Below are 24911 nucleotides of genomic sequence, written 5' to 3'. Positions count from 1 at the left end.
CAGCTTTGAGGTGTTCCTTTAGAACATGGTCTTGTCTTCATCCAGTCTCTGCTTAAATGTCCCAGATTTTGGACTTCATCTCTCATAGCAGCTCAGATTTTTTTAAGTGTTTTCTTACAGCCTCCTTTCCGTTGCCTGCTTCCCTGTCACTTGCAAACCCAAGGGAAAGTGTCCCTCCTCTCAGGGACAGACAAGTTCAGGACAGACAAGTTGTGCATCATCTGCAAATTTTGAGGTTATCTGGAAATGGAACCAGCAGCACCACAGCTCTCAGGCGTGGGGCTCTGCAGCTTTCTAGAGTTCTGATTTCTCTAGTGTCATCTCTTGCTTTCTGGGACACCTATACCATGTTTTTGGTTATTGTTCAGAACTGTAAAAAGGAACTGTTTGTTTGGCTACGGGCTTCCCTTTTTTTAACCACCACCCCCATTCCAAACCCACTGCTCTCTTCCTCTCCCAAAGAAGAAAGGAAAGCAAGCCACAATAATACTTCTGTAAATTTATGGCCACTCTGTAATGTTTAATCACAGCTACGTGACTGGGGGCTTCAGAGCAGGCATACAAGTTCAGCGCAAGGTGAATCTTGTGTGAGATAATCTGAAAGTTCATTCAGAGGTGAGGGCAGCAGCCTCTAGCAGACCGTGAGGTTAGCAGGAGGTCACCTGCTTTTTTTTCTTCCTCTGGTCTTCTCCTCTGTAATGTGTAAACAAAAGGAAAATGTAACTTCCAATGGACTTGGCATATGTTGTGCTCACACTAATCTTGGCCTGGCCAACTGTAAACAGTCCAGTATCCTGTGGCTGAGCCTTTCCACCCATTCTTCCCCTGTTAGAGAGCATGAAGAAACAACCACCACAGAGTGGAGACCACCACTTCATGAGCCAGACCCTGGAACTGACCTCAGAAAACCAGAGGGTAGCACAGGAGGGGAAAGATGTGCGCTGTCATGCTCTCAGGGCTGAGCCAGGACACTGGCCTCCTGCAGTGCATTCTCAGTCACTTCACTCCTCACCATACAGAGATAGTACAAGAAAACAAAAAGGAATATGCCTGAAGTTGCTCACTGCTGAGAGGTGAGACTCTCTGCTTAGAGGCAAGAGAATGGAGAGGGCCTTTGCTGGCATCCAAGGAGAGCTGAGCAGTGTTTGTATAGAGTCCTGTGCCATATTGCTTCCATCGAAGAGCTGTGCTGAAGTGTCTAGGCCATTGTAGACAAGGCCAGGGGATTCTGGGAAGTGGATAGAGTGTAATTAATACCAGAGGGGCAATAGCTGAGCCTCACAACTTACAGAAAAACAGTGGCCACTTGATTTGAGGCCAACTCTCATTTAGCATAAACCCTGTACCCAGCAGTCCAGAGCTGCTGGGCCAGAACAAATCTACATGGGAAGCCTTCTGCTGTACCATGGGTCTGACTTCTTGCAACTGGAAGTGTAATTAGTGCTCTAGGATCTGGAGCAGATCATTGCTCAGCAGATTACCCTTGGCAAGTATTAACCTCAAGCTAGCCTCTAGAACTCATTGCTCACTGAAGGGATTCAGAGTGTAGGATTTCACCATTTAGCTATGCAAGTTGGTAAAGGAAGTCCAAAAGTATTGAGCATTAAGAGGGACACAATCTTTAGCTGTGACATTCTCTTGATATTATATGCCTGGTACTTCTCTGGGACCTGAACATAGAAAGCCCCTCCACTGTCCTTAGCTACCAAAGGTCTAGACCTGTTCCAGGTAGAAACAGAGAAAAACATCCTGGTCTAAGAAGCCTAGAATCTTCCTAAAGAGACCAGACCAAGGAAGTAACTAGTAATTTCTGATAGGCCATTGTACCAGCAAATGGAATAGGGGCCAGAGACAGATTGAAGAAGGCTGTTCAAGATCTCTTCAGACAGAATGTGATGAATTTGGAAAGAAGAAAGGAAAAGAGGGCTTTCAAAATCAAAAATAGCATGAGTGAAGTGTGGGGCTATAAAAGCAGGAACATCTGCCATCTTCACTGTCTGCATGGTCATCTTTGCTGATGCTGGCTATGCTCTGCTAGATTCCAGGCTCTACTGAGCACTTTACCAAGCCAAGTTATTTCCACTTTAAAGAGGGGTTAATAATTGGCCCCAGGGCACAGGAGTAAGAAAGCATGAGAGGCCAGAGCTGATTACAGCATCTAGGCAGAGTGATGGGGATGGCTCAGCACAGCTTCTCACCTTAACTGAAGGCTTCCTGGCCACCCTTCCAACCCTGTCTTCAGTTCAGTGTTGTAAACTGTATGGGGGTAGGAGATGGAAAATTTTGGGGAAAACTTAGCTAAGGACAGTGTCTTCAAGTCAGGAGCATGGCTTGTCAGAGATGGAAAATACAAGACAAGGGCCTGACTCGAACAAGGTGGTATTTTCCATTGTCTACTTGATATGTACTCCTTATGGACATGGGAGAGTTCTCACATAGAAAGAAAAGTTGTTCTTCCTACATATTGTTCAAAGTTTTCAAACAGTGGGTGGTCTCTTTAAAAAAAAAAACAAAAAAAAAACGTGCTTACAGTCTGGCCCTTGTTAAGGTCCCTGAAGGAACTTTGTTCCCAGGAACAAAGCACATGACAAATGCTAATCTGGAGAGTGTCCATATGACTCTGGTTCATAGGAAATGGACAGGATGGCTCTGGGGTTGGTAGAAGGGAGTCGTAGCTTGGATCAGACCCAGGAGCTCAGGTCTACATCGCATTGAGGCAGAAGTCAGAACGATTCTTGTTACTGTGAAGGTCAGTGGAAAACTTTGATTGTTAATGATACCTCTGTGGTAGCAGTATAGTCAACTGTGAGAGCAAGGGGAAGTTTGGGTGTACTTTCACTTATCATACGTCCTTTCATATCCTAATTCAACAAACCGGGGCAGCTTTTAACAAAAACTCGTCTAACATGAAGAAACTGAATCAGAAACATTTAGTGGTTTGCTGACACCCAACAAGAGACCATGTTATAATGGAGAGATAATAAACATACAGGTAAAATGTTGGATCAAGACTCTCATGCCTTCAAAGAATAAAAACCAATTGCTGTAGTCACACAACAAGAAGATTAAGCTTGTGTATACAGACTGGGTGAAGAGGCTCTATCCTCAAACCTCTTGAGAGTGAGTGATAAAAAGCTCTCCCACACCAAGGCTTCTTTTTTCTCCTAACTTCTCCCACCTTCTGAGTTCAATTGCTGCCTAACGGGCACTTAACTGCTGGAGAATTTCAGAGGCAGGATAGTTGAAGATGGTAGTTGTGAAATCAGAGCTTTTCCTGATATTCCAGGTCAACCTTAGGTCCCTTAGAAAAAGCTATAGGGTGATCTAGTCCTAGGGATTCTGAAATGGGAATGTAACCCTCAGTCACAGTTTAGAGACAAGATACTTGGTATTCATCACTGTCCTGGTCAGGGCAGGGTTATCCACCTGGTATTTGTGTCCTCCTCCAAGGACAGATGGGTTTCTCCTTAGGTCTAGACTGATACTGGGGTTTTGTCTGTGTCACTTGCAGTGGGATCAAATTCAGGGAATGCCTACAACACTGAACCTGATGTTTTTTCCATCATACATTCAGGTGCATGGTGGTAAAAACTGACTGGCAGTTCTTTCTCACTACGCTCACATAACCTGCTGTCTGCTCTTTGAGTGCTAGAAGACTTCCTACCAGCCAGCCGGAGCATAGCTGGGCAACTTCTCACCAGGAATGAGCTGATAAGCACATTATGGTATTTTCCAATATTCTTATCTACTGGAGAATACTATTTATAACAGTTTAATAATGGAATAAACAAATTTGGACTGATCATTATGGATAGGTCCTGAAAATATAAGAATGGATATAAGAAAGAAAATTATAAAAAGTTACATTTAGTGCTTTATATGCATGTATGTATACCCATAAGGCATAAAACCAGGTAGCAGATGCCAAATAGTCATGAGAGCAGGTGAGGTGAGGGAACAGAGGAGGGAAACTCTTCCCCTTTCTTCAATGTTTTATTTGGACAAACCGTTGACATTTATTCACCAGGGGTGACATGATTTTATGTTCTTTGTTGATCCCCCCCCTTTTTTTTCAGCAGATTGGATGGGCCACTTAGATTTGGCCAAGATGTTTTGAAACATCTACTAGATCTGTGTGTGTACTGCTCTGAGCTTCATGGAAATGAGTCTGGTACTGAGTAAAGGTATATGGGAATCTTACTCTCTAAGTCAGTTGCTGAATAGAATCTTCCTGAAGTCTGCATTGGCATTCCTGTCTCCCCTGGGGGTGACTAAGTACTGCTGCCTAGTATACTTAAAAAACTAATTGTCCTCAGAAACCACCCCATCAATGAGGCATACTTGCCAGCTGAGGGTGGGCTCCTTGGTTCTGCAGTCTAAACTTATCCCACAACAGCACTCTACTCATATGGTTCCCTCAGTGACCTCTATTGCATCCGGGGATTTCACTTAGTGCCTACTCTGTCCTTGGCACCTCCCAGGTTCCAGCTTGTGTAGTGACTAGGTAAGTCAGATGTCCATCCAGCCCTTAGAACACCTCAGTTGCCTCATGCCATACTTAGATACTCAGATTTGTAGAGATCTAATTTCATTGTTTTTAACTGATGAGTCATGTTATGTACTGGCCATATCTGAAGCTAAAGACCAGCATAAAAGAAGTCAGATATGTATTGATACATCTGCTTTTCTCTAGTGAGAACAAATACAGGACAAGGAGGACCTTAGCCCTTGACAGCCTTTTCCTTCCAGAAGTAAGTTGGCATTTCAGAATGGTGTCACTTTGGAGTTTAAAAGGCTTAAATTAAAATTTAAGACATTTAATTTATTAAAGTATAATCTTGGTCAATTCACTTTTGTTCACAGCAATAGGAATGGGCCACTGCTAGCTGTCACAGAATTATGAAAGAATCCAGTTAAGATTTTCTGTGTAAACACATGCCACTTGGTACAGTAGACACCAAAAACCTTCTCTCCCCTCCTAATGATTTGCCTGGGTGTGGCCTGAGAATCCTCTGTGGAATAGACCCTGCCAGCAGAGACAGGAGGGAGGCAGAGATTCCTTTACCTGTCTGTGGGGCAGCAACTCATTTGGTATCTTTTCAGAAGCCTTTGGTTGATCGTGCTTGTGTTCAAGCTTTTAAACACTGATTTGAACTTGACATTCTCTTCATATCAGCCTCATTTACTACATATAGGACAGGTACATTAGCTTGGCTGATGGATAGGAGCAGAGGACTGATGATGATCCTAATTAACTTGGTATATCTTGCTAAAGAGAAGACTTGGGTGGAGCATGAAATTTTACCCTTGAAACTTTCCAGTGGGAACTGAGGCAGTGGCTTTCCATTCCTTCCATCCTTGGCCACACTCTCATTGTCTCAGCTCTTCCTACCTGAAAACTTTCAGCTCAAGCTATCTACTGCAAAGTCCATCTTGCTTAGTAAACTGCTTCCATTCCCTCATGGTACATTAACTTTAAAAATCCTTAGACAGGGAAGACTTCTCTCTATTCTCTCACCCTGTACACCTCCTTCTCAGATTCTGCTGCTGTATGTTGCCCTGCTTTCCTGTACAAGCTGGATCTTGACCCAAATGAGACCCAAGATGAGATGAAGGGAAAGAGCAGGCTTGGAAGTGAAGCTGTCCCAAGTTCAGTCCATCCAAACTTCTCACCTGCTGCTTCCCCACCCCAACAAAGGGCAACTCAGTCAACCTGTATTGGCAAGGACCTCCCATTTGCCCCCACAGCAGGATGAATACTGTGGTCAGTGAGAAGTGGCCTCACAAGGAAGCATCACTGAAAGTAATACTTGGTGTTGTTTTTTCCATCCCAGAGTCATCTCTACCTAGGCTTTACCTGGAGATAGTAGGAGAGCCTAGCTTTCCTTTTCTCTACCACAACAGCCTTAGAAGTGAAAGCTTTAGACAGAAAAACCTAGAAACCCATATTTATGATGCAAATAAATATTTCTGAGGCAATGTTCCCTTTGAGAAGAAGCTTCTGATATACAGTTGCCCACTAAGACAGCACATCCCAAAGCCTGCATCCAGGGAACTGGCCTACAGGGGCAGCAGCAGATCACATAGCATGACTTACCTCTTCCCTCTTTTGATGGTCTCACTCAGCTGGTGAAAAGTGGGGGCCAGACCCTCCTGGAAGTTCCAGGAGCAAGCATGTGGTATGGCCATTGCTGTAAGACTCAGGAAGAGAACCAGAGAATCCTGGAAGCTCCCCCACCCCAGTTTTGTCACTTGTGGAAAGTCCAGAGACTTCCTCTGGGCTTCTGTGAACTCCTATGTGCTTCCCAGCTTTGTGTCTCCTGACCTCTCCTGGCTCTGCAGTGCAGCTTGCAGCTTTCTAGATGTGCCCTCAGTTGCTTCTTTCAGACAGACATCAGACAGACTGACAGACAGATAGACACACACACACACACACACACACACACTCAGAAATCCTTCACTTTAGCATCTAGAACTAGAGATTGATCTAAACGACACAGCAACAGCTTTTAAAAGCTACCTATTTAATATCCAGGCCTCCAGAGTTGTCCAGAACCACATTAGAGATTTCCTTCTTAGCCTTCTCACACATAGTAATTAAATAGAGACTTCAAAGTCTACTCTCAGACTACTACTACCAGAATAAGTTTCCCCTCCCTTCTCTACTGGATGTCTCTGCACATTAATGGTCTTCCCTAAGCAAGAAATCTCTTCAAGTATTTCTCTTTCCTAAAAGAATGCTGGTGCTGATTGTTAGACCAATGAAGGTATTGCCATACTTTTATGATTGAGAGCCTTCTCATTTTCCTGCCTTCCTTTCTTCAGTGTTTTAAGCTAAGAATTAATTTATAAAGCGATTTTATTTGTGTATATTACATGATAGTTGTGAGGTATCTCCCATCTGAGGAAATCCCCACTCCTCTCTCTGACCCGGATCTAAAGACAGACTTTCCTGTGAAAAGGCCAGAGTGCAGCATTAGGCTCTCCAGGCCATGCAGTGTCTGTCACAGTCTCTTGCCTCAGCTGACAACTGCACAAAAGCAGCCATAGACAAGATATTACCTAATGAACGTAGCTCTACACCAATAAAGCTTTATTTACCAAAAACAGTGATGATGGTAGTTTTCTATCTTCTGCTCTAGAAGAGCAGGTAGCAGCCTTGATGAAAAAAGGAGAAAAGCTCAGAGCTAAAATTCAGTCTCCTTAACTTAGCCTCCTTAATACGGAGGCCACTGGCCCCTTGCTTCCTTTGTCCTAATTATGTCCAGAGCACTTCTCAAAGATCCTTCCTTGCCTGGAACCCCACCCCACCCTTAGCAATACCTGTTTGCCTGACTGGGACTTAGAAGCCCTTCTTGTGAACTTTTATCATGCCCCTCCACAGTATCTTAGTGCCTACCACTCTGCATCTGCTCATTTACCAGGCAAAGTTCAAGACTGGACATGGCATCTCACCACCTTTTCCTGTGTGGTACTCAAGAGTGCTTGATACATTGTTGGTACTGAGTTTGTGTTTATTAAAGTCTTCCAATTCCTTTTCCGACATTTGCCCAGATTTCTGAGTCAGGAAGCACTTCTGAGGTCATACAAGAGGCAGGCTAAAGCTATTCTTTGAATTGCATTGCCAGGGGCATGGGGTCAGGGGAAATCCTGGCTATAAACACAGATGTATCATGGTCAAGTCAGCTATTGAGCAGCCTTTCTACAGTTGTTCTCTTGGTCTGCCCTCTGCTGTTGATAGGAGCTTTATCTGGGGTCACTCTCTCAGTTGGAGGCTACTTAGCCTGCATTTGCTCTTGCTGCACCCTGCTGCCTCCTAAGAAGCACTGTGGGTTGTAGATTATAAAAAACACCTTGCCATGATATGATGAGTTTTATCCTGTTTGAAGCAGTCAGTGGGCAAGGAACTCCTAGTGTTGTGTATGTTACTGTTTCCACGAGTAAGTACGTTGTACTTACAGGAGCCACAAAGACAGAGCATATTTAGAATTTTTGATAGATTATATGGTAAGTAACTCAGAGAAGCATGTTATTATCATCTTGTAGTCTGTCCTGTTTAACATGAAGAATTCCTTTGGATGTATATAAAGTACACATTCAAGTTTGCCTTTTACTTCAAGGACACGCCTGCTTTGGGAGTAGAATTTTCTATAGGATTCAGTTTACTCAAGAGAAAGATGTCAACAAAATCATTCCTAGGGGAAGCAGGGTATGGCTGCTAACAGTGTCTCCATTTCTGTGTGTGTTCCTACATTTGCTTCTGCCATTCTGTGCTCTCTATGGGATCTTTGCTACATCCCGGAAAGAAGAGGCTTTACCAACAGCCCAGTCCCCCCAGTGAAGCTTGTCTAGACATGACCAACATCCTCTTCGCTCCTATGTACTGCTTATGGGTACCTTCCCTTGGAACCCTGGTGCTCCTCCTGATCATGGATGCATCTCTCTAATTTGATGTCTCCTTCATCCTCATACATCCCTACTAGTGTCACTCAAGAGAACCCTTGACTTGGTCTACTTAGCAGATTGGTTGTGGGAAACAAATTATAAATCTGGTCCATCATCTGCCCAATATAGGTGCTACAAAATGTCTGCTCATCTAGTCTAATTCCATTTGATATGTTTGCTGGTGACCTGCTGGAAGTCTAGCAGTGTGCTGGGCCATGCTGTAGAGGAGTCATGGGAGAAATGTTGTTCTCACCCTTGGGAGCTGCAATGCTACCTGTGGCAAAATACATAGCAAACGCAACTTGAGGGAGGAAGAGCTTATTATGGCTCATGGTTTGAGAATGTAGTTCATTGTGGCAGAGAAGGCTTAGTAGTAAGAGTGGCTCTAGTTGTGGTAGCTACAATGCAGGGCAGCTGATCACATTGTGTCAGCATCCAGGGTCAGGAAGCAGAGAGATAAATGCTGGTACTTATGTTTTCCTGCTCCTTCTTCCCCTTATATTCAGTCTAAGCACCCAGGCCACATTTGAAGTATATCTTCCCTTCTCAGTTAAACCACTCTGGAAATACCCTCACAGACACAACTAAGTGATTCTAAATCTAGTCAGTGAAGATTAACCATCACAACTGGGTGAAGAGGTTGATAGCTGAAGAATTAGCAATGAATGACAGCAGAATGTGTCCAACAATGTTCTTTACCCTAGAATGGGCACACAATGAATGGTATAGTAGCCAGCAGTGGTCTAGCAGTAGGCATGTACTAGCATCTTCTCCTAGGCTCTTTCTGAATAGCCCTTTCTGCCAAAGAGACTTGGAAACTCAGAGAGCAAAAGAGCATGCTTCAATATTAGTCTACAGTGTTTACTTGAAGATTGCCTTCTTGGTTTGGGGGTGGTTTTTTTTTTTTTTTTTGGTATTTTGAGACAGGGTGTCTCTGTAGCCCCAGCTGACCTGAAACTTGCTATGTAGACCAGGTTAGCCTTGAGCTTACAGAGATTGACCTGCCTCTGCCTTCCAAGTGCTGGGATTAAAGGCATGAGCCACCATTTCCAACACTGAAGATTGCCTTCTTTGGCCATGAGCAAGTCATCTATCTGAATTATTGGTGTGTTTTCTACTGGAGATGTGTGTGTATTAGTCACACTAACAAAGGTCAGCAGAGTCTACTTTATCTTGATGCTACTTTAAGGCCTTTCCTAGAACTCTGCAAATGGCTGGGGCTCATTTTGACTTCACTCCTTTGGATTTTTCTGGTCTTTCTCAGCTACTTTTAAAAGTTTGGCCTAGCCTCAGAGGAGACTCAAACTCAAAGGCAGAATCAATGAAGATTTTAAAAACACCCAAACGGCTCTAGCCTCTGGGGGGCATGTAAGCCAAGAAGCCATCCCTCCTTTGTCTACTTGGTGACTACTGCCAGTTGCTTGTCTTTTCTCTTTCTTCTTCTACTACCTGCCACCATGAAATCAGATGTATAACTTGAGTACTGTTTAACAGTAGGAATGGTCAAAAGTAACAACAAAGTATAACAGGCAGCTTTAGAGCTTTGCCACAGCCCTAGTTAAGAGTTGCATAGATAGAAGTCATATAGGAGCAAGCAGGAAAGCAGGTATTCTACTCAGTAGAACCTAGTCAGCATTCCCATTCAACATTCCCTTTTCATATTGTCCCACTTGTACACAGCTTTATATAATAACTTGTAATCATATGATTTATCATGCAAATTAACCTGTGTAGCTTATAAAATGTCACATAACTAGTGTTGTCACATTACTAGTTTAATTCCCTGTTCTGATAACTGTCATAAGCAGATCATCTATTTGAAATCAAAGCATCATTAATGACCTGTTGAATTCTCCTTTGATCAAGTTAGCCCTAACTTTTTTCGCCATCTTCTACTCTATACCTTTCAGCACTTACTCTCCTCGCTTAGCAGTGAAATGCTCCCAAATATCATATCTGGTCTGTCCCTTGAAAATGACAACTCTAGATTACAAAACCCCCACATTATTTGTATGAATAAGTACAGAATGTGATCATTCCTGAGGAAAAAGCTTCTACTAGAGATTGAGTTCTAGATATATTTCTCTGAGGGAAAGTGCAGGAGAATAACTCTAGTGTACCCTTCAAATGAGAAAGGAAGGCACAAGAAAATGTCTGTTCATCTATGCAAAAGAAACAAAAGCAGGATAAACTGCAACTATCTGGGTTACCTAAATGGGGCAAATAGAAGATGTAGAAAGAACTGACAGTGGGAGGAGCCCTTTCTCAGTATACTTTTCATATGGCTTTGACTTTTAGAACTATAATATATTTTTCATACCCAAAGTAAACAGTTAAATTGACCAAAATGCGTATGAATGCAAAATCAAGCAGAAACAGTGAAAAGGGCAGAACTACATCACAGAAGATCAATATAATCACAACAGACATGTGATGAAAAAAAGACCTAACCTCAGTAACTGAAGAAACCAGTAAGGATTCAAAAAGAACCATATCCCAGTTCTGTACTCCAGTTAGTAAATTTGTGTCTTGCAGGGGTGTGGGTTAGCAACTCTGAAACCACTTTATGGAGAATTAAACAAATATGTCAGCTATTATAGATAATAACTCCCAGGTTTCTCCTGTCGGAAAAAAAGGTGATAAATCAGGAAAGAAGGAGGGGACTAGAAAGAACTCTGTAGTGCTGGGTTGGAATTGGAGGCATCAATGTAAACTCATGATTTTTGATATGTATGCACACATAGATACAGAATTCCACATGTAATATACACACATTTTTTCCTTAGTTCTGCCCACTAAAGAGGCCTGGGTGCAGTACTCCCCAGTAGCAATGAGTAGACTATATGCTCAGACCTTGCTTTCTAAATACAATTCTCCTCTAGGAAGAACCAAAGTACCTTGGGTAAGTAATTGAGTCTACATTTAGGGCAATGGAAAAAAAGATACAAGATGAGCTTGGAGCATCTTGGAGTACCCGAAAAGAAAAAAGTATTCAAAAAAGGAGAGTGACAGGTCAAAAATACAGAGGCGACCCAATCCTAAAGAGTTCTTAAAAACTAAAGCTGGAATGACTTGAACCACAAAATAATAATTATATTGAATTATAACCTGAAAAATAAAATAAATATTCAGAAATGTATACTGATACAATTAGATGACTAAATGGAAAGTAACAGTGCTTTTCTTCACAGAAGAATTGAAATTAATAACTGTAAAAGGAATGAAGACAGTAGAAAATCTTGTGGGCAGACATCATGGTAAATGCTGCTTTAGGCAAAATCCATTCACCAGTGGCAGGCCAAAGGCTGGAGAGAATCAGGAGGTTTGTATAGTTGGAAACAATATCTTCCCCAAGAAATTTATTAATCCCAAAAGGAAATAATGATACTGCTGTTGAGAACTTTTCGCTTGCACCCTGAACCAAGTGGTCAAGTTAATATTAACATTGCCTGGAAGGAGAGGCATGGTCATCATGTCTCCATGACTTGATGCATTAAATAATGTAATAGAGGCCAGCAAGATTGCTCAGTGGGGAAAGGTGCTTGCCACCAAGTCTGACCACCTGAGTTGGATTCCTGGGACCACATGATGGAAGGAGAAACCTACAAGTTGTCCTCTGACCTCCACATATACGCCATGATGCATATGTGTGCATATGAACATGTGTATGCGCAAACACATACACACACACACATCAAAAATAAATGTAAAGTTTTTAAAATAATGTTGTCATACTTCTGTGGTTGTCCTCCCCCCTCCCCCACCATGCCTAATGTATAACCTCAATCCAGGACACCTTAACCTTATTAATGTTTTGGACTCAATAACCTTTTATTGTATGATGTCTTCCTTTTGTACTGTAAGATGTTTTATAGAATCCTTGAACTCTACCCCCTGATACCAGTGTTACCACCACCCCAGCCCATGACAACCAGAACTATCTCCAGACACGCCTGTGCCCTCAGAGGCAAAACTGTCTGCTGGTTGAGAACTTTTGCTTCACTCCAATCATGAAAAAATATTTGGCACACCCAAATCGAGGGACATTAAGTACCATGGTCTTGAAAAAATAATAGCTGAGATTAAAGCATGTGGCACCATGCCCGACTCTTGCAGTTTCTGTTTGTAAGCAGCAAATACAAATTGTGGTACAGAACACACACACACACACACACACACACACACACACACAGTTTATTCTGGTGATTGGGTAGTGTCACAAAGATGGTACCAAAGAATAGTAACAGATTGAAAGACTAAGAAAGCATGTGACCAAGCACAATGTGGAACATTCCATTGGAATCTGGAGCAGAAAGTGAATGTTGAAGGAGAACTTGATGGCACTGGAACAAAGTTATAGTTGATATGAATTTAAGTTCTTGGTTCTGACAGCTGTGCTGTAGTGATAACACCAGATATTAAAGAAATCAGGTAGGACTGGGGAGGTAGTTCAGTGATAGAGCGCTTGCTTAGCCCTGAGTTTAATCACCAGTACCACAAACACAAAAAGGCTAGCTAATGGGGGCAGAAGAACATCTAGACTTTCTTTGTAACTTTTACGTAGTTTTTAATCATTCAAAATAAAAGTATTTTAAGAAAACAAAATCTGGGAGATATGGGAGGAGTTGGAAGAGAGGAAGTGGGCATGGATTTGATCAAAACACCTTATATGCTTATATGCCTGTATGAAAATCTCAATAAATTATTTAAAGGAAAAAAAAGAAAACAAAATCTGCTACTGATGTTGGAAATGCAAGTAACTTCTGAACTCTATGACAAAATATGTAAGCATTCTATTACTTGACATTGAATAAATGATCACATCATCTTTGTGGCATTACCCAATCACCAGAATAAACTCTGTCTGAGTGTGTTTTCTGTACCACAATTTATATTTATATATGGTGGCACATGCTTTAATCCCAGCACTCAGGAGATAGAGGCAGGCAGGTCTCTCTGAGATAAAGGCCAGCCTGGCCTACATAGTGAGTTCCAGGCCAGCTAGGGCTCAGGGAGACCTTGTCTCAAAAAAGACACACACACAAATAATAAATAAATAAACAAACAAACAAATAAATAACAAATGGAAACTGCAGTGTTTTCAGCCGGTAGTTCCAAAAGAGAAACAGTCAGTATATTATTCAATGGCACTTGACTAATTTATCTTGGGTTAGTTATTCATGTTTTTCTTTTATTTATCTGTCTAATAGAAGACTACTCATTGTAAGATTACCTGAAAGATGCAGCCCAATTCTTTGCATATATTTGATGCTTTTAAAACTTTAGAAGTGAATTGAACTTTCTGCATATTGATGTAAAAGGAACCATTTCTGCATCTCATAAGAGTCCAATAATGTTATCCCTTTTGGGCAGAGATTATGAGAGTTGAAATTCCATTTTTATTCCATTAACTATTAGTGCAGTGGATACTGGACATAAAACAGATTTCTTGGATATGCTGAATGAGATAATACCATTATTGTTCTTGGTAATTACTTTTTTATTTTACTATGAATTTTCTAATAACACTTTAAACCTTTAAAAAACAGAATTCAGCACGTTTACATCTTTATTAAAACAATCCAAGCTAGGGAAACTATTTCATTTATTTGTTTCAAGTCTTATAGAAATAAATGTAAATTCTGTTACAAGTCAGCACCTACAGAATCAAGAATTTTAGCAATGTTCTGACAAGTGGGTAAAAACCATCACAAGTTCATTTTGGGAAAGCTAGTATGAGAAGAATGAGGAGGAAGGTCTAGTTTATTTCCCTCTATAAACCATCCATATGGCTGACCAACACATCCAGCTTCACCAAACCCTTAGCTGTGGACCTCCTAGCCAGCACATGGCCTACATGTGCTCTGGTCCCTTGTGATGAAGGAACTTCTTTTCCAGTTTCTTCTTGGTACACATGGGCCACTCAATTCTGTCCTGCACACACAGTTATCACTCAGCTCTTGGTTCACAGACTAACACTAAAACATTGGTTGGATGGATACTGGAGGTGCAGAAGACCACAACAGTGATGTTCCAGGCAGCTGAGATGATACACAGATTTGCACTAGAGCTAGTGGAAAAGCTGTTTTCTGTCTCCCTGATGATAATGCCGTCTCTGTGGTACTAGTATGCAAGTTCTGGATTAGTTTTTGCCAGTAGTGATGGTGATGTAAAGTGAGCTTTTACATTTTTATGATTAAAACACAAGTCAGCACAAAGAAAAACGTAGGTAGACTTGACACTGGTAGCTTGCAGTTATAGTCAAAATTGTGAAGGTTAATGACATTTGGGAAACAGTAATCTTAAGTTAGCTCTCCTTTCATCTCTTCCATCCATGTTCTACCTGTCATTTTAAGAAGGAAGATTCCCTGAAGGGTGCATGTGGCAGTTACTTTCTGGAAAAAGAAAGGAGAAATAAGAAAGCATACATGCATCTGCTTATCTTCACAAATAGAAGAACACCCTAAAAGCAATGGCATTGTCTGCCAGTGTGGCACAGGAGGAACTGAGGTGAAAGGGGAACAATGAAGGTTAACCTTTTTGTGATTTTGACTTTTGAAGAATGCTAATGTTCTACACATTTTAAAAAATCATCAAGGATAGGAAGGAAGAGTATCTTAAAAGCAAATGAGAAAAACTGAACCCAAATGCACTTAGATGAACACTGTAACCACATCGAAGGGGATCAATCCAAGTGACTTATGAACACAGCATTTGATGGTGGAAGGGACAATGGGAAACCGATCCTGAGCTCCGTGTTGACTTGCTTTGGGTTTCTTTGTTGTTGTTTTGGTGGTATGTACACAATGCTGAACACATTTAGATATATTTAAGGTTGAGCAAATGAGATGAAGATGTTGAGAGCCAGGTTCTCACCAAGGAAGATAAAAGAGAGCACTGCAATGGTTACACCTGGAGATGTGGTGTGGACTTGGGATTTTTAAGATATGTATGTCTATGCAAATGCATATTTACTACATACAATTATTCTCAGCTCATGTGTTGAAAGAGCTTAGCTTCCTGTAATTTGCCCCCCCCCCAAGTAGCAGCGAACAGAGATACTCCAGTAGCAGTGAGAGCACACGGCACCCAAATCCCAATTTCCATTGTGTTCCCATTAAAATAATTTTCTTCTCAAAGAAATGACTGGTCTCAGTGCTGAACTGGTTAAATATGAGTCCACAACCAGAAAGCTACAATTATGGGGACAACACAGGAACACAGGCTCTAACTTAAAGAAACTCATACTTGCCGAAGCTGGGGACAGTCTGCGTCTCAAAACAGAGTGCAGAGTAATGAGCATAAGCATTGAAAGTGAGAGCCCAAGAGTCCATACCAATACTAAATCCACACATGGTGGGGGGAGGAAGAGCACCCCCTAATAGCAAAATGAATGGCAGCTCATCAATGTGGAGGGAAGAAAGGTGTTGGGATATCCTAAGTTTGTAACCAATATAGAAGTCTGTGTGAAGCACAAGTCTTCACTGGATGCTAAATATATAAAGAGAAATTCTAATCAGGAACAATGTGTTTATGTGGGTTTAAATGTTCTCCCCAATTGCTTGCTATTTGCAAAGGACAACCTCATAACTAAATAGTGGAAAAATCAGACATCTTGACAAGTAATCAAAACCAATATCACCAGTGAGAGAAAGAGGAGCACTGGGTGCTTCCAGATGTGACCCCCAGAGGAGGATACTTTGTTGTTTGTGTTGTATTCTCTCTGGGAATGCATGTTGTGCATCTGAGGAAAAGGCATCAGATAAAGCTGAAGGGAGCAGTAGAGGCAGGAGTCTATAGTCTTCAAAAGTGTCAATATCATATCATTTAAGGAAAAAGGCTATGGAAATATCCCAGATTAAAGACTACAGAGACATTGGCAACTAAATATAGTTCCTGATTCCAAACCCCGTGGAAGAGTGGAAAAGCAGCAACAAGGCTGTCCAAGATACTGGGTCAGTCCACAGAATCCACATGGATAGCATCAGTGTTAGATGAGGCGAAGCTGGCTTCACTAACTGCTCCCTGTTCATTTGTTCATTGTTGAATTTTGAGCTCCACAAGTGGAGCTTGGTATGTGGAAGGCATATGACAGGCATTTATTGAATGAGTAAGTGAGTGATTATTCTGAGATTTTAGATCAGTCTAGTCTTAATTTTTCACAGACTAGCCTCTGAGGCCTGCTGCTAGTATGTGGTTTCAGCAATGGAACTACATTTGTGGCAGTGATTTCTCTATCTTCTGATGTTTATTCCTTTTTTATTTCTATTTTTCTTTTACTTGTAACCATGATCTGTAGCTGTCCGTCCTTTTATTACATTTGTTTCAGTTTTTCTGTTAGCTGGTAGTAAAGGATGTTGGGATTTCTAGGATCCTGGTTTTTCTTGTCTGTTTGGTTAATCCTTGGTGTGGGGATTGGGGTATTTTTCAGCTGTTGGACCTCTTCATTCAGTGGGATTGGTCCACATACCTTGCTGACTACGGACAGCCCAACTGCAAGTACCTCCGGGTGAACCCAGTGACAGCTCTGACCCTGCTTGAGAAGTGAGTAGCCAGCCCAGTGCTCTGTGTGGGGAGGTGGGCAGCAGGATATGGGTGGTAAACAAGGTTGTTTCCTGTTTCCACTACCTTGAGAAACATCTTTGTTCTTCAAGCTACCATAGGTGCTGTCAGCCATCTCGATCATTGCTCTCAGCAATGATCTTAGCTCTTAGCTCTTGGCCTTCTTCTTGTAGCTTCTTAATTCTTGAGCTCTAGCAAACTACAAGTACAGGCCAGAGTGGGACTCTGCATGGCCTTGTAGCTTAATGGAACAATATCTTTTAACTACAGAAGATAAGAAAAGGTAGAAAGATAACTTGGTTTGGAACTCAGGCCAAGCTGGTGAGCAGAGGGAACCTACCCAAGTCCTTGGGTTGTGTTGATGAGTAGAGCAGAGCTCCTTACAGGTATAGTCTCACTGAACTGGGCTATCCAGCTCCGAACATCTCAAAGCTAACCAACTTGTCATGTAGATGTTGGCATCTGGCATGCACTGCAGCCAGGCTCTGGCTTTTGCTAACCTAATTGATAGCTGGCAGGCCAGAGATCAAAATCCATGTTTAGAGTCTTTTCAGGCACAATTGGAATGCCTAGACACAAGAGAGCTTTCAGTATATAAAATATACATGTATGGGCAGTTATAAGCATGTTCCAACCCTAGCAAAGCAAGGCCTGGTGTCTAGGAGGCCAGAATAGAGCCTTAGACAGAAAGAAAAAAATGAGATATGTCCTTCTTACAGTGCACAATGATAGAGGGTGAGAAGGTAGAGGTAAAGGGTAGGCAAGAGCAGGATACTGGGTTGTATATTTAAAGCCTAGAGATGTGCTGAGGACTGATGCTTCTGTGTTAACTTTCTTCCATGGTTCTCTCTCCCAATGACTTTTTTTCTCTAGGATATCTAGAGAGTAAGTATATTGCTCACTTGGGCCTTTTCCATCACTTTGAGGCAAGTCCTTCTGGTTTCCTTGTCACTAATAACTAAACCAAAATCCCTACCCTGTGAGTTGTCTCCACCCTAACAAACTAATCTACTAAACCAGCCTGTATCACTTGGCTGGGTACCTCCTCTTTCCTTGATCCTTATAGCGACCCTTGCTTTACTAATTCCTTTGGGGCCAGCAATGGTGGCAAGGACTTTTCCCATCAGCACCAGGGAAAGAATGACTCCCACTCAGGTTCCTGGTATGCTTGGCGCACGTATTGGAGTGGGGCCTGCAGTTCATCCATGACAGAATCGCTCTTCAGCAGCCTCCTGAGGAGGAGGCTCATGACTTTAGGTTCTAGAACTCACATCTACCAGGAAAATTCCTCATCAAGGGCACGACCTGGGGCTACAGTTCTCTTCACTAGTGGAAATTGCCACCTTTGAGTTGGTACTCAGTCACTTACTTCTCTAGGGATCCTTTTCTACCCTTCCTTAGGCTAGGGCAATTGGTGAGGTCTCTCCATTCTGGCCTATCCTATAACAAAGCTGTGTGCTGAGCCCCAGCCAGTCAGTGGGGTTAAAAGCTTTCTCTCCATTGCTGAAAGGCAAAGGCCACCCGGGCCAATGAAATCCACATCTTCTAGCCTCAAAAGAATCTTTCCCTTCTCCTGACCCATTCCCTTTCCCCACTGCCAGCTGGTACCTTAGGCCAGCCAGCCTTGAGTTTGGTACATCCCCACATATAAACCATCACGCAGCCATCATCCTTCAGAGCACCTGAGAGTCTGATCCTAACTATAGGCTTCAATGATCAAAAAATCCTTGCCTCTGGGCTCTTCCCTTCTACAGAGTATGGGAGCCTCCCCTTAAGCTGCCTGTCCCTGTACTGCTGCAAGCAGTCATGACATCAGTAGAACCAAACGTCCTGTGAATGCAGAAAGGGCTTCTCTTTGTTTCCTGTTTCCTGTTTTGTGTTGTTTAGATTTATAGCTTACCCAGCAAAAGGAAGGGAGTCCTTTGGAATAATCTAAAGCCCTGTCAGTTCCACAAACATAATTGTGCAGCTAGTGTGCAAGGGAGTGAACACAGTGCTCACCAGAACCCTGAGAGACCTTGTACCTTCCTCCAACACAGGTCAGTCACCTGTCCTCCTTCCCAGCCCAGGACAGGCCTCCACATGTGGGCAGTGGCTCCATGGATGAGTAACTCCAGCCTGAAGGAATTACTCGGAGCTTAGACCAAGGAAAAAAGTCACAATTTGGGCTGACACTGTCAGAGAGCCAGACAGCTCCAGTTCCTTACCAGATAGAATGCTCTTATGGACTATTTACATTCCAGTGGACATATATACACAGAAAAGCATGCACTATACCTAGTATGTACCATATATACAAGACATAAGTTGCCCTTATAGAATCTCTGCCTTTTTATTCACGGGCTCTACCTCTTGCCCTCTTCAGAGGAATTCTGCCTTACAAGGGAGGGAAAAAGCCCAGGATTGCCCAGAATATTCCTGGGAGTAATTCAGACCCTCTTTTGGCCAATCTGCATGCAATGAGACAATGGAGTCAGAGAGCCAGCCCAACTCCAGGGTCAAAGGTGCCAGCCAGCCCACCTTGTCCATGGAGTACTGGGCTCCTTGGTTCTCTAACACCTCTTGATTCCCTAACACTGAGTCTAGTTGTAGGCTTGGGATCAGTGTGCAGAGGTTGGGCCAGAGTAAGTCATCAGCATTGTAGGTTGTGGGCCCTCTGCAGAGAACAGAGTCCTGGGCTCTGTCACAGTAGCTTGGCCAGACCTGGAGGCTCTACAGTGTATCATTCTGGTCTTAGCTTTTTTTGACCCTGCCTCTCCATTAGGGCTATCCATCTGATAGAGCCATCTCTATTATTTGTGCTCTAGGAATATCATTTATGGACCTTTAGCAGGACGCAAAGGTCTGAGGCTATAGACAGCCAGTAAGAGTTCAGGCTGTCTCTTGGGAAAGGTCTGAAGCTGTAGACAGCCATTGAAAGCTTGGACTGTCTCTCATATATAAAGCCTGGCTTTGTCAACTAAGAGGATAAACATACCTTTTGCACCTACTTCCCTCAGCACTGTGCCTACCTTACTGCCTTTCAACCATAACCGTGAGACTCATAGAGACCAATAAGGCCCTTCCATTTGTTAGGGGCAGAAAAATAACCAGTGAGAGTGGGGTTTGGAAATGCACAGTGGTTCTCAGTGACTTGTGTTCTCTTGGAATTAATTTTAAGACCTTTTTTTTTTCTGTTTCACTTTCCAAATTCCATCTCTAAGGTCTCAGCATGCTCATGAAATAATGAGTGGACCCCAACCATGTCTCAGACTCCTATAGCAAGTGCATAACCCTGGGACAGAAGGGTGAGTTAGGTGGGGGAAGTGTGGGGGATAAGGACTTGGTCCCACCAACGCTAGCTCTTGACCAGTGGCAGCTGAAATCAGGAAGGTAGCATGTGTCCAAAGGACAGCTCCATGACGAGTAGGTAGCTTGGCGACAGAAACATTCTGAACTCTTCCACTCTGGGTAGTGGTTAAGGTACATCTTGCCATCCTACTTCCTGCATCTCCTTCCAGCACCTCCTCAAACACTGTGCCCTCTTTTCTTTCCTTCTCTGTTTAGGATGAAAGATACTAGTCGCAAGAACAACATGTTTGCACAGTTCCGGAAAAATGAACGAGACAAGCAGAAGTTGATTGACACTGTGGCCAAGCAGCTCCGAGGACTCATCAGTAGCCACCACTCCTGAACATCAGCCTTGGGCCCACAGAAGCTTGCCGAAGCCCCATGGTCTAGGACCTTGCCTGGGCTGGCCCTGCATTTGTGCATTCTTCCTTAAAGAGAGCATATGTATTTTTTTATTAACCCCTGTACAGCATTCACATAACCTTTCCCTATAGCAAGAGAGGCACAAGGATAAGCAAGAACAGGAGGTGTTGCTAGGCAGGGCTCAGAGGAATTACTGATAGACTGGTAGTGTTATTCTAGGAGGGCTCTATCACCAGTGCCAATGTGGTGAACTGCCTCTTGTCCATGGCTCCACAAACAAGCAGGTATCTAGGCCTGGAAGGTAAGGTGAGGAAGTGAAAGGATAATAAATGGTATCCTCTTTGCCCTCAAGTGCCCCCTTCACCACAGGTGGGGCTGATTCTTCTTGACACAAGGAGATCCTGGCAAATATGCCTACCTAATACATCAAAGTCAGCCTCAATTCAGGATGCCCATCTGCTACATCAGCTGATTATTGGCTGATGAGAGCACAGAATGTGGCAAGATGACAGCTTCACTCTGATCCTCCAAGAGTGGTGGTTTCTTTAGGTCTGACCCAGGCTAGGGACAGGGTAAAGGTGAGTAAACCCTTGGGCCTATGCTGCATTGCAGGCTATCCCACTGTGGGTGGGGTGTTTTTTCTGGATCTTGAATGCCAGTTTGGGTCAGGAACCCAGTCCCTTTCCCATTCATCTCTGTCCTTTCTTTCATGGCCAAAACACTTGGCTTAAGACATAGGTCAGTGGTTGCTTCTAAAGGTCCTCAAGAGAGAGTCTCAGACTTTGCAGCATCTTTAGATGGTCAGATTCCTGAATTCTGAAAACAGCCCATCCTTTCCCTTGGTTAGAACCTGAGGATTTCTTGAGATTGCTCATTTATGTTTTAACAGCAGCCTTCTGGCCACCATCTTTAAAGGAAATGTCCCCAGCTCTACACTGCAGGCACAGCCAGCATGGGACGAGATGCTTCTGAGCATGGAGCTGACACTGTGAGGTAGTCAGGGCCAGCTGCAGCTAGTGGCTTGTTGCCTCTGGCCCAGCTGTCATCTACTAGGTCATATCACAGAGACAAAGCTCATCTTCTCAAACCCAGGGCTCCCATCTTCTGAGCTCTCTTGGCTGCACCTAAGAGTGATTGCCCTAGACTCCTGCCACCCCTCAGCCTGGAGCCTGGAGCCTGGGCCAGCCTAGCTTGGATTCCAGTGCTCCAAATGGACTCCTTGAGGCAACACAAGGGCTTTGTTGTGAAATCGGTCAGAGGGGTCTACACTCAGACACTTCTCAAAGCTGCTACTCGGCTACTCTGGCTGCTGATAAGGGTGTAGTTGTGCACCATCAAACTCTGACAAAGAAGCCACATAAGTATTTCTAGCTTGCATGAGGGAGCAGAGAGATTTGTCAACCAGAATTTTTTACTACCTTTGCCAGCTCTTGAGTTATTCCTAGAGAATGTACTTCCTTTCGTGTTCCCCACTTCCACCCTCATCATAGCCTACCACATCTTGAAAACCAACAGGAAGAGAACACACACACAGAGGTACAGCCTCCCAGCAGTGGAGAGACAAGGCTGCCAGGGAGTTCAGCAGAGGCCTGCAAGGCTCATTCTGAGGGCCAGACATTGGCCCAGGGATTCAGGCTGAGAGTCAGAGAAGAGCACTGCCACTAAAAGCTTAATTAGCCAAGGGAAAGTAGGGGCCAATGGGAAGAGGACAAGGTGGTATCTCCAAACCCTGGATTTGTTGAAAAGAGTGAGAGATGATTCCGTAATCTCAAGTCCTGCTGCCTGAAGGAAGGGAAGTCTAGTCACTGTGCTCAGCAAACTTGTCAGACTTCAGTGCTGAGATCTTCAGTCAGTGGAGAGACTGCCAGGCTGTCACAGCGTCTGTCCTCTTAGACTAAGTCATGCTGCTAGTCTGCTCTCCACCCTCTGCCTCAGAGAACCTGCTGTAGAGAAAATGAGGATGGGAGGAAGAACAGGGCTACTCTACTTTCCACACCAAAGCCCTGCTGAAAGACCCGCTTATCTAAGCTCAGGACATTTAGGGTGGCCACCCTGGCTTTTCTCCTGCTGTGTCTCAGTCTGCCTGCACCTTTCCCTAATAAAAGGCAGTGCACTGCTTCTGAACTGTATAAACCAGAGATAGTGAAAACAGGAACCTGCCATAACAGAGTTGTTTTGAATTAGTAAAGTGGGAATTTTTTTCTTTTGTCCACAGGCCTGTAACTGAGCTGACCATAAGGACTTGAGCACAGCATGTGTGCCCATGGGCCTCAGACTCCATGACCCACCTCAGATTCAGATGCCTCTGGTCCCAGGCATCCTAGAGAGTCTCAGGTGGGGTAAGATGCTGGTGCCTGGATGTCTACTATCCTCCCACCACTCTGAATGTCGAGTCCAGTTCTGGGAACACCAGATCCATGTTTCTGATGAGAGTCTAGTTTGGGAGCCTTGGTTAGGCAGTGAGCTCAGTTTTACCATTCATGGGAAAAATAGCAGCCTAGATGACACTGGTGAGAGTGCAATAGAACAGGATTTGTACATGGGAACCCACAAAGTTAGCAAAAAGAGCATCTCCCAGTGATTCCATCATATCCCAGGCCCAACAGTCCCACAGGTTTGGGCTAATTCCGAAAGCCCTACATGAGCTTCCCTTCACCAGGCCTCCTCCTGACTCCTTTCCCATGCCCCCTCCTCTTCTCTCCCTTCCTTCTCATTTCTTTGTCTGAATTTGTAGTTACTCCTCATTAATGTGTTATAAATTGCCTTTTTATTTTGCACAGTTACATGTTCATGGGGAGAATGTAGTGAAATCCATCTATACCTCTAAAGGAACCTTTTCCTCTTAAAGCTCACTAGGAGAGCTGCCACTGCAGGTAGCCACAAGGCAGGAGCTCCTCTGAGGAAAGCATGTGTGCCCTGTTCCCCTGCACATGTTCCTCTTTTAACTATATTAAACAAGAGCCTATGTACCTTTCCAAAAGCCACCGTGTTGTCTTGTGAGTTTTTTGTTTTCGTCCTTTTTGCATAGTGCAGTTGCAGTTGGTGACTAACACTAGATGGCAGACAGCGTATCCCCACTCAGTTGACTAAGGAGCAGAGCAGAGTCTGGTGTGGAAAGACCATGTTACGACCTGGGAAACATCCCTTAAGTTCCATTTTCTCATCTACGTAACTAACACTGGCATTATCATCTCCAAGAGGATGTTTCTAAATTGAAATACCCAATTTAGATGGAGTACTGGGGTAGGAAATATTGGGTCCAAAGCCTTTTGAACACCAGTCCTGCATGGAAAAGCTCCAGTCAAGCAGGAATGATACAGGGCTATCCAGAGCAGAGCCAGCCTGGCAGAAGAGGGAGCAGAGCAGCACGGTGTGGAGAAGGGTGCTTGATAGCTCAGCCTTGAATTCATACTGTATTATAGCATGAGAGTGAAGTACAGATCGTATTAGAGTGTAGAGCTGCCCCCAGCCTGGTATGAGCTGGAAGATTGTGAAGGGCCTGCTGGGCACATCATCAGCCATGAGAAGTATGGCTAGAAATGCCTGTGCAATGGCACCAGCCTACTCACCCTCACAAGAGATTGGAAAGGAATGTCAGGTCACCATCCTGACGCTGCTGTGGGCTTTGCTTCTCGGAGGCTTGGGCTTCCATCCCTTCAGTGCTACCTGCTAGCTGGGTGATCTTGAACAGTTCAACTGCTAACTCCTTAGTGACATTAGATTGATGGTCCCTAATTTATAGGGATGCTGTGAAATGTGAACACTGAAGGTTCCAGTGCTTAGCCTGGCCTGACATAGCCACACCCTGTGGAAGATCTGGCCCTCCCTTCCCTCCAGTTGGCAACATGCTTTGAGGCTGAGCATCTAATAGATATCCATAGCTGCCCTGCCTCCTTCCGAAGCCCAGCACAGGGATGGTGAGAAAGATGCCCCTCATCCTCCTATGCAGGAAACAGGACCACTAACTACCTGGCTCTGAATAAAGCCAGTCCTTCAAGAAGAGCCCGTCCCTCAGTCTCACTAGAGACTTTTCTGCTTTCACTTTGGTGCCAAGGATATATTTCCTCCTGGTAGCACAAAGTTCAGACCCAGAGGTCCAGACTCCTTAAAATGTGGAGTATGCTGTATGTACACTTGTGTGTACACATGTACACACACACTTTCATCCACCCACACCTTTTTTTCCTGGAAAACAGGTTTATGGCTTTTGT

The 24911-nt window shown here is 43.6% G+C and overlaps 1 protein-coding gene across 1 annotated transcript in view; it reads left to right on the top strand.

The window, feature by feature from the left end:
- The window catches only part of Exoc6b (exocyst complex component 6B), a 629077-nt gene extending 605393 nt beyond the window's left edge, over positions 1 to 23684 (top strand). Inside the window, exons 21-22 of the mRNA XM_008824711.3 lie at positions 16877 to 16989; positions 20554 to 23684. Of these exons, the coding sequence (XP_008822933.1) occupies positions 16877 to 16989; positions 20554 to 20680 (240 nt within the window). The 3' untranslated portion in view covers positions 20681 to 23684. The remainder of the gene's footprint in view (positions 1 to 16876; positions 16990 to 20553) is intronic.
- Positions 23685 to 24911: the final 1227 nt, after the last annotated feature.

This window comes from Nannospalax galili, unplaced genomic scaffold, assembly GCF_000622305.1.
Source record: "Nannospalax galili isolate Female #2095 unplaced genomic scaffold, S.galili_v1.0 scaffold389, whole genome shotgun sequence".
Classification (NCBI taxonomy): Eukaryota; Metazoa; Chordata; class Mammalia; order Rodentia; family Spalacidae; genus Nannospalax; species Nannospalax galili.
This window is presented reverse-complemented; position numbering and strand designations above follow the sequence as displayed.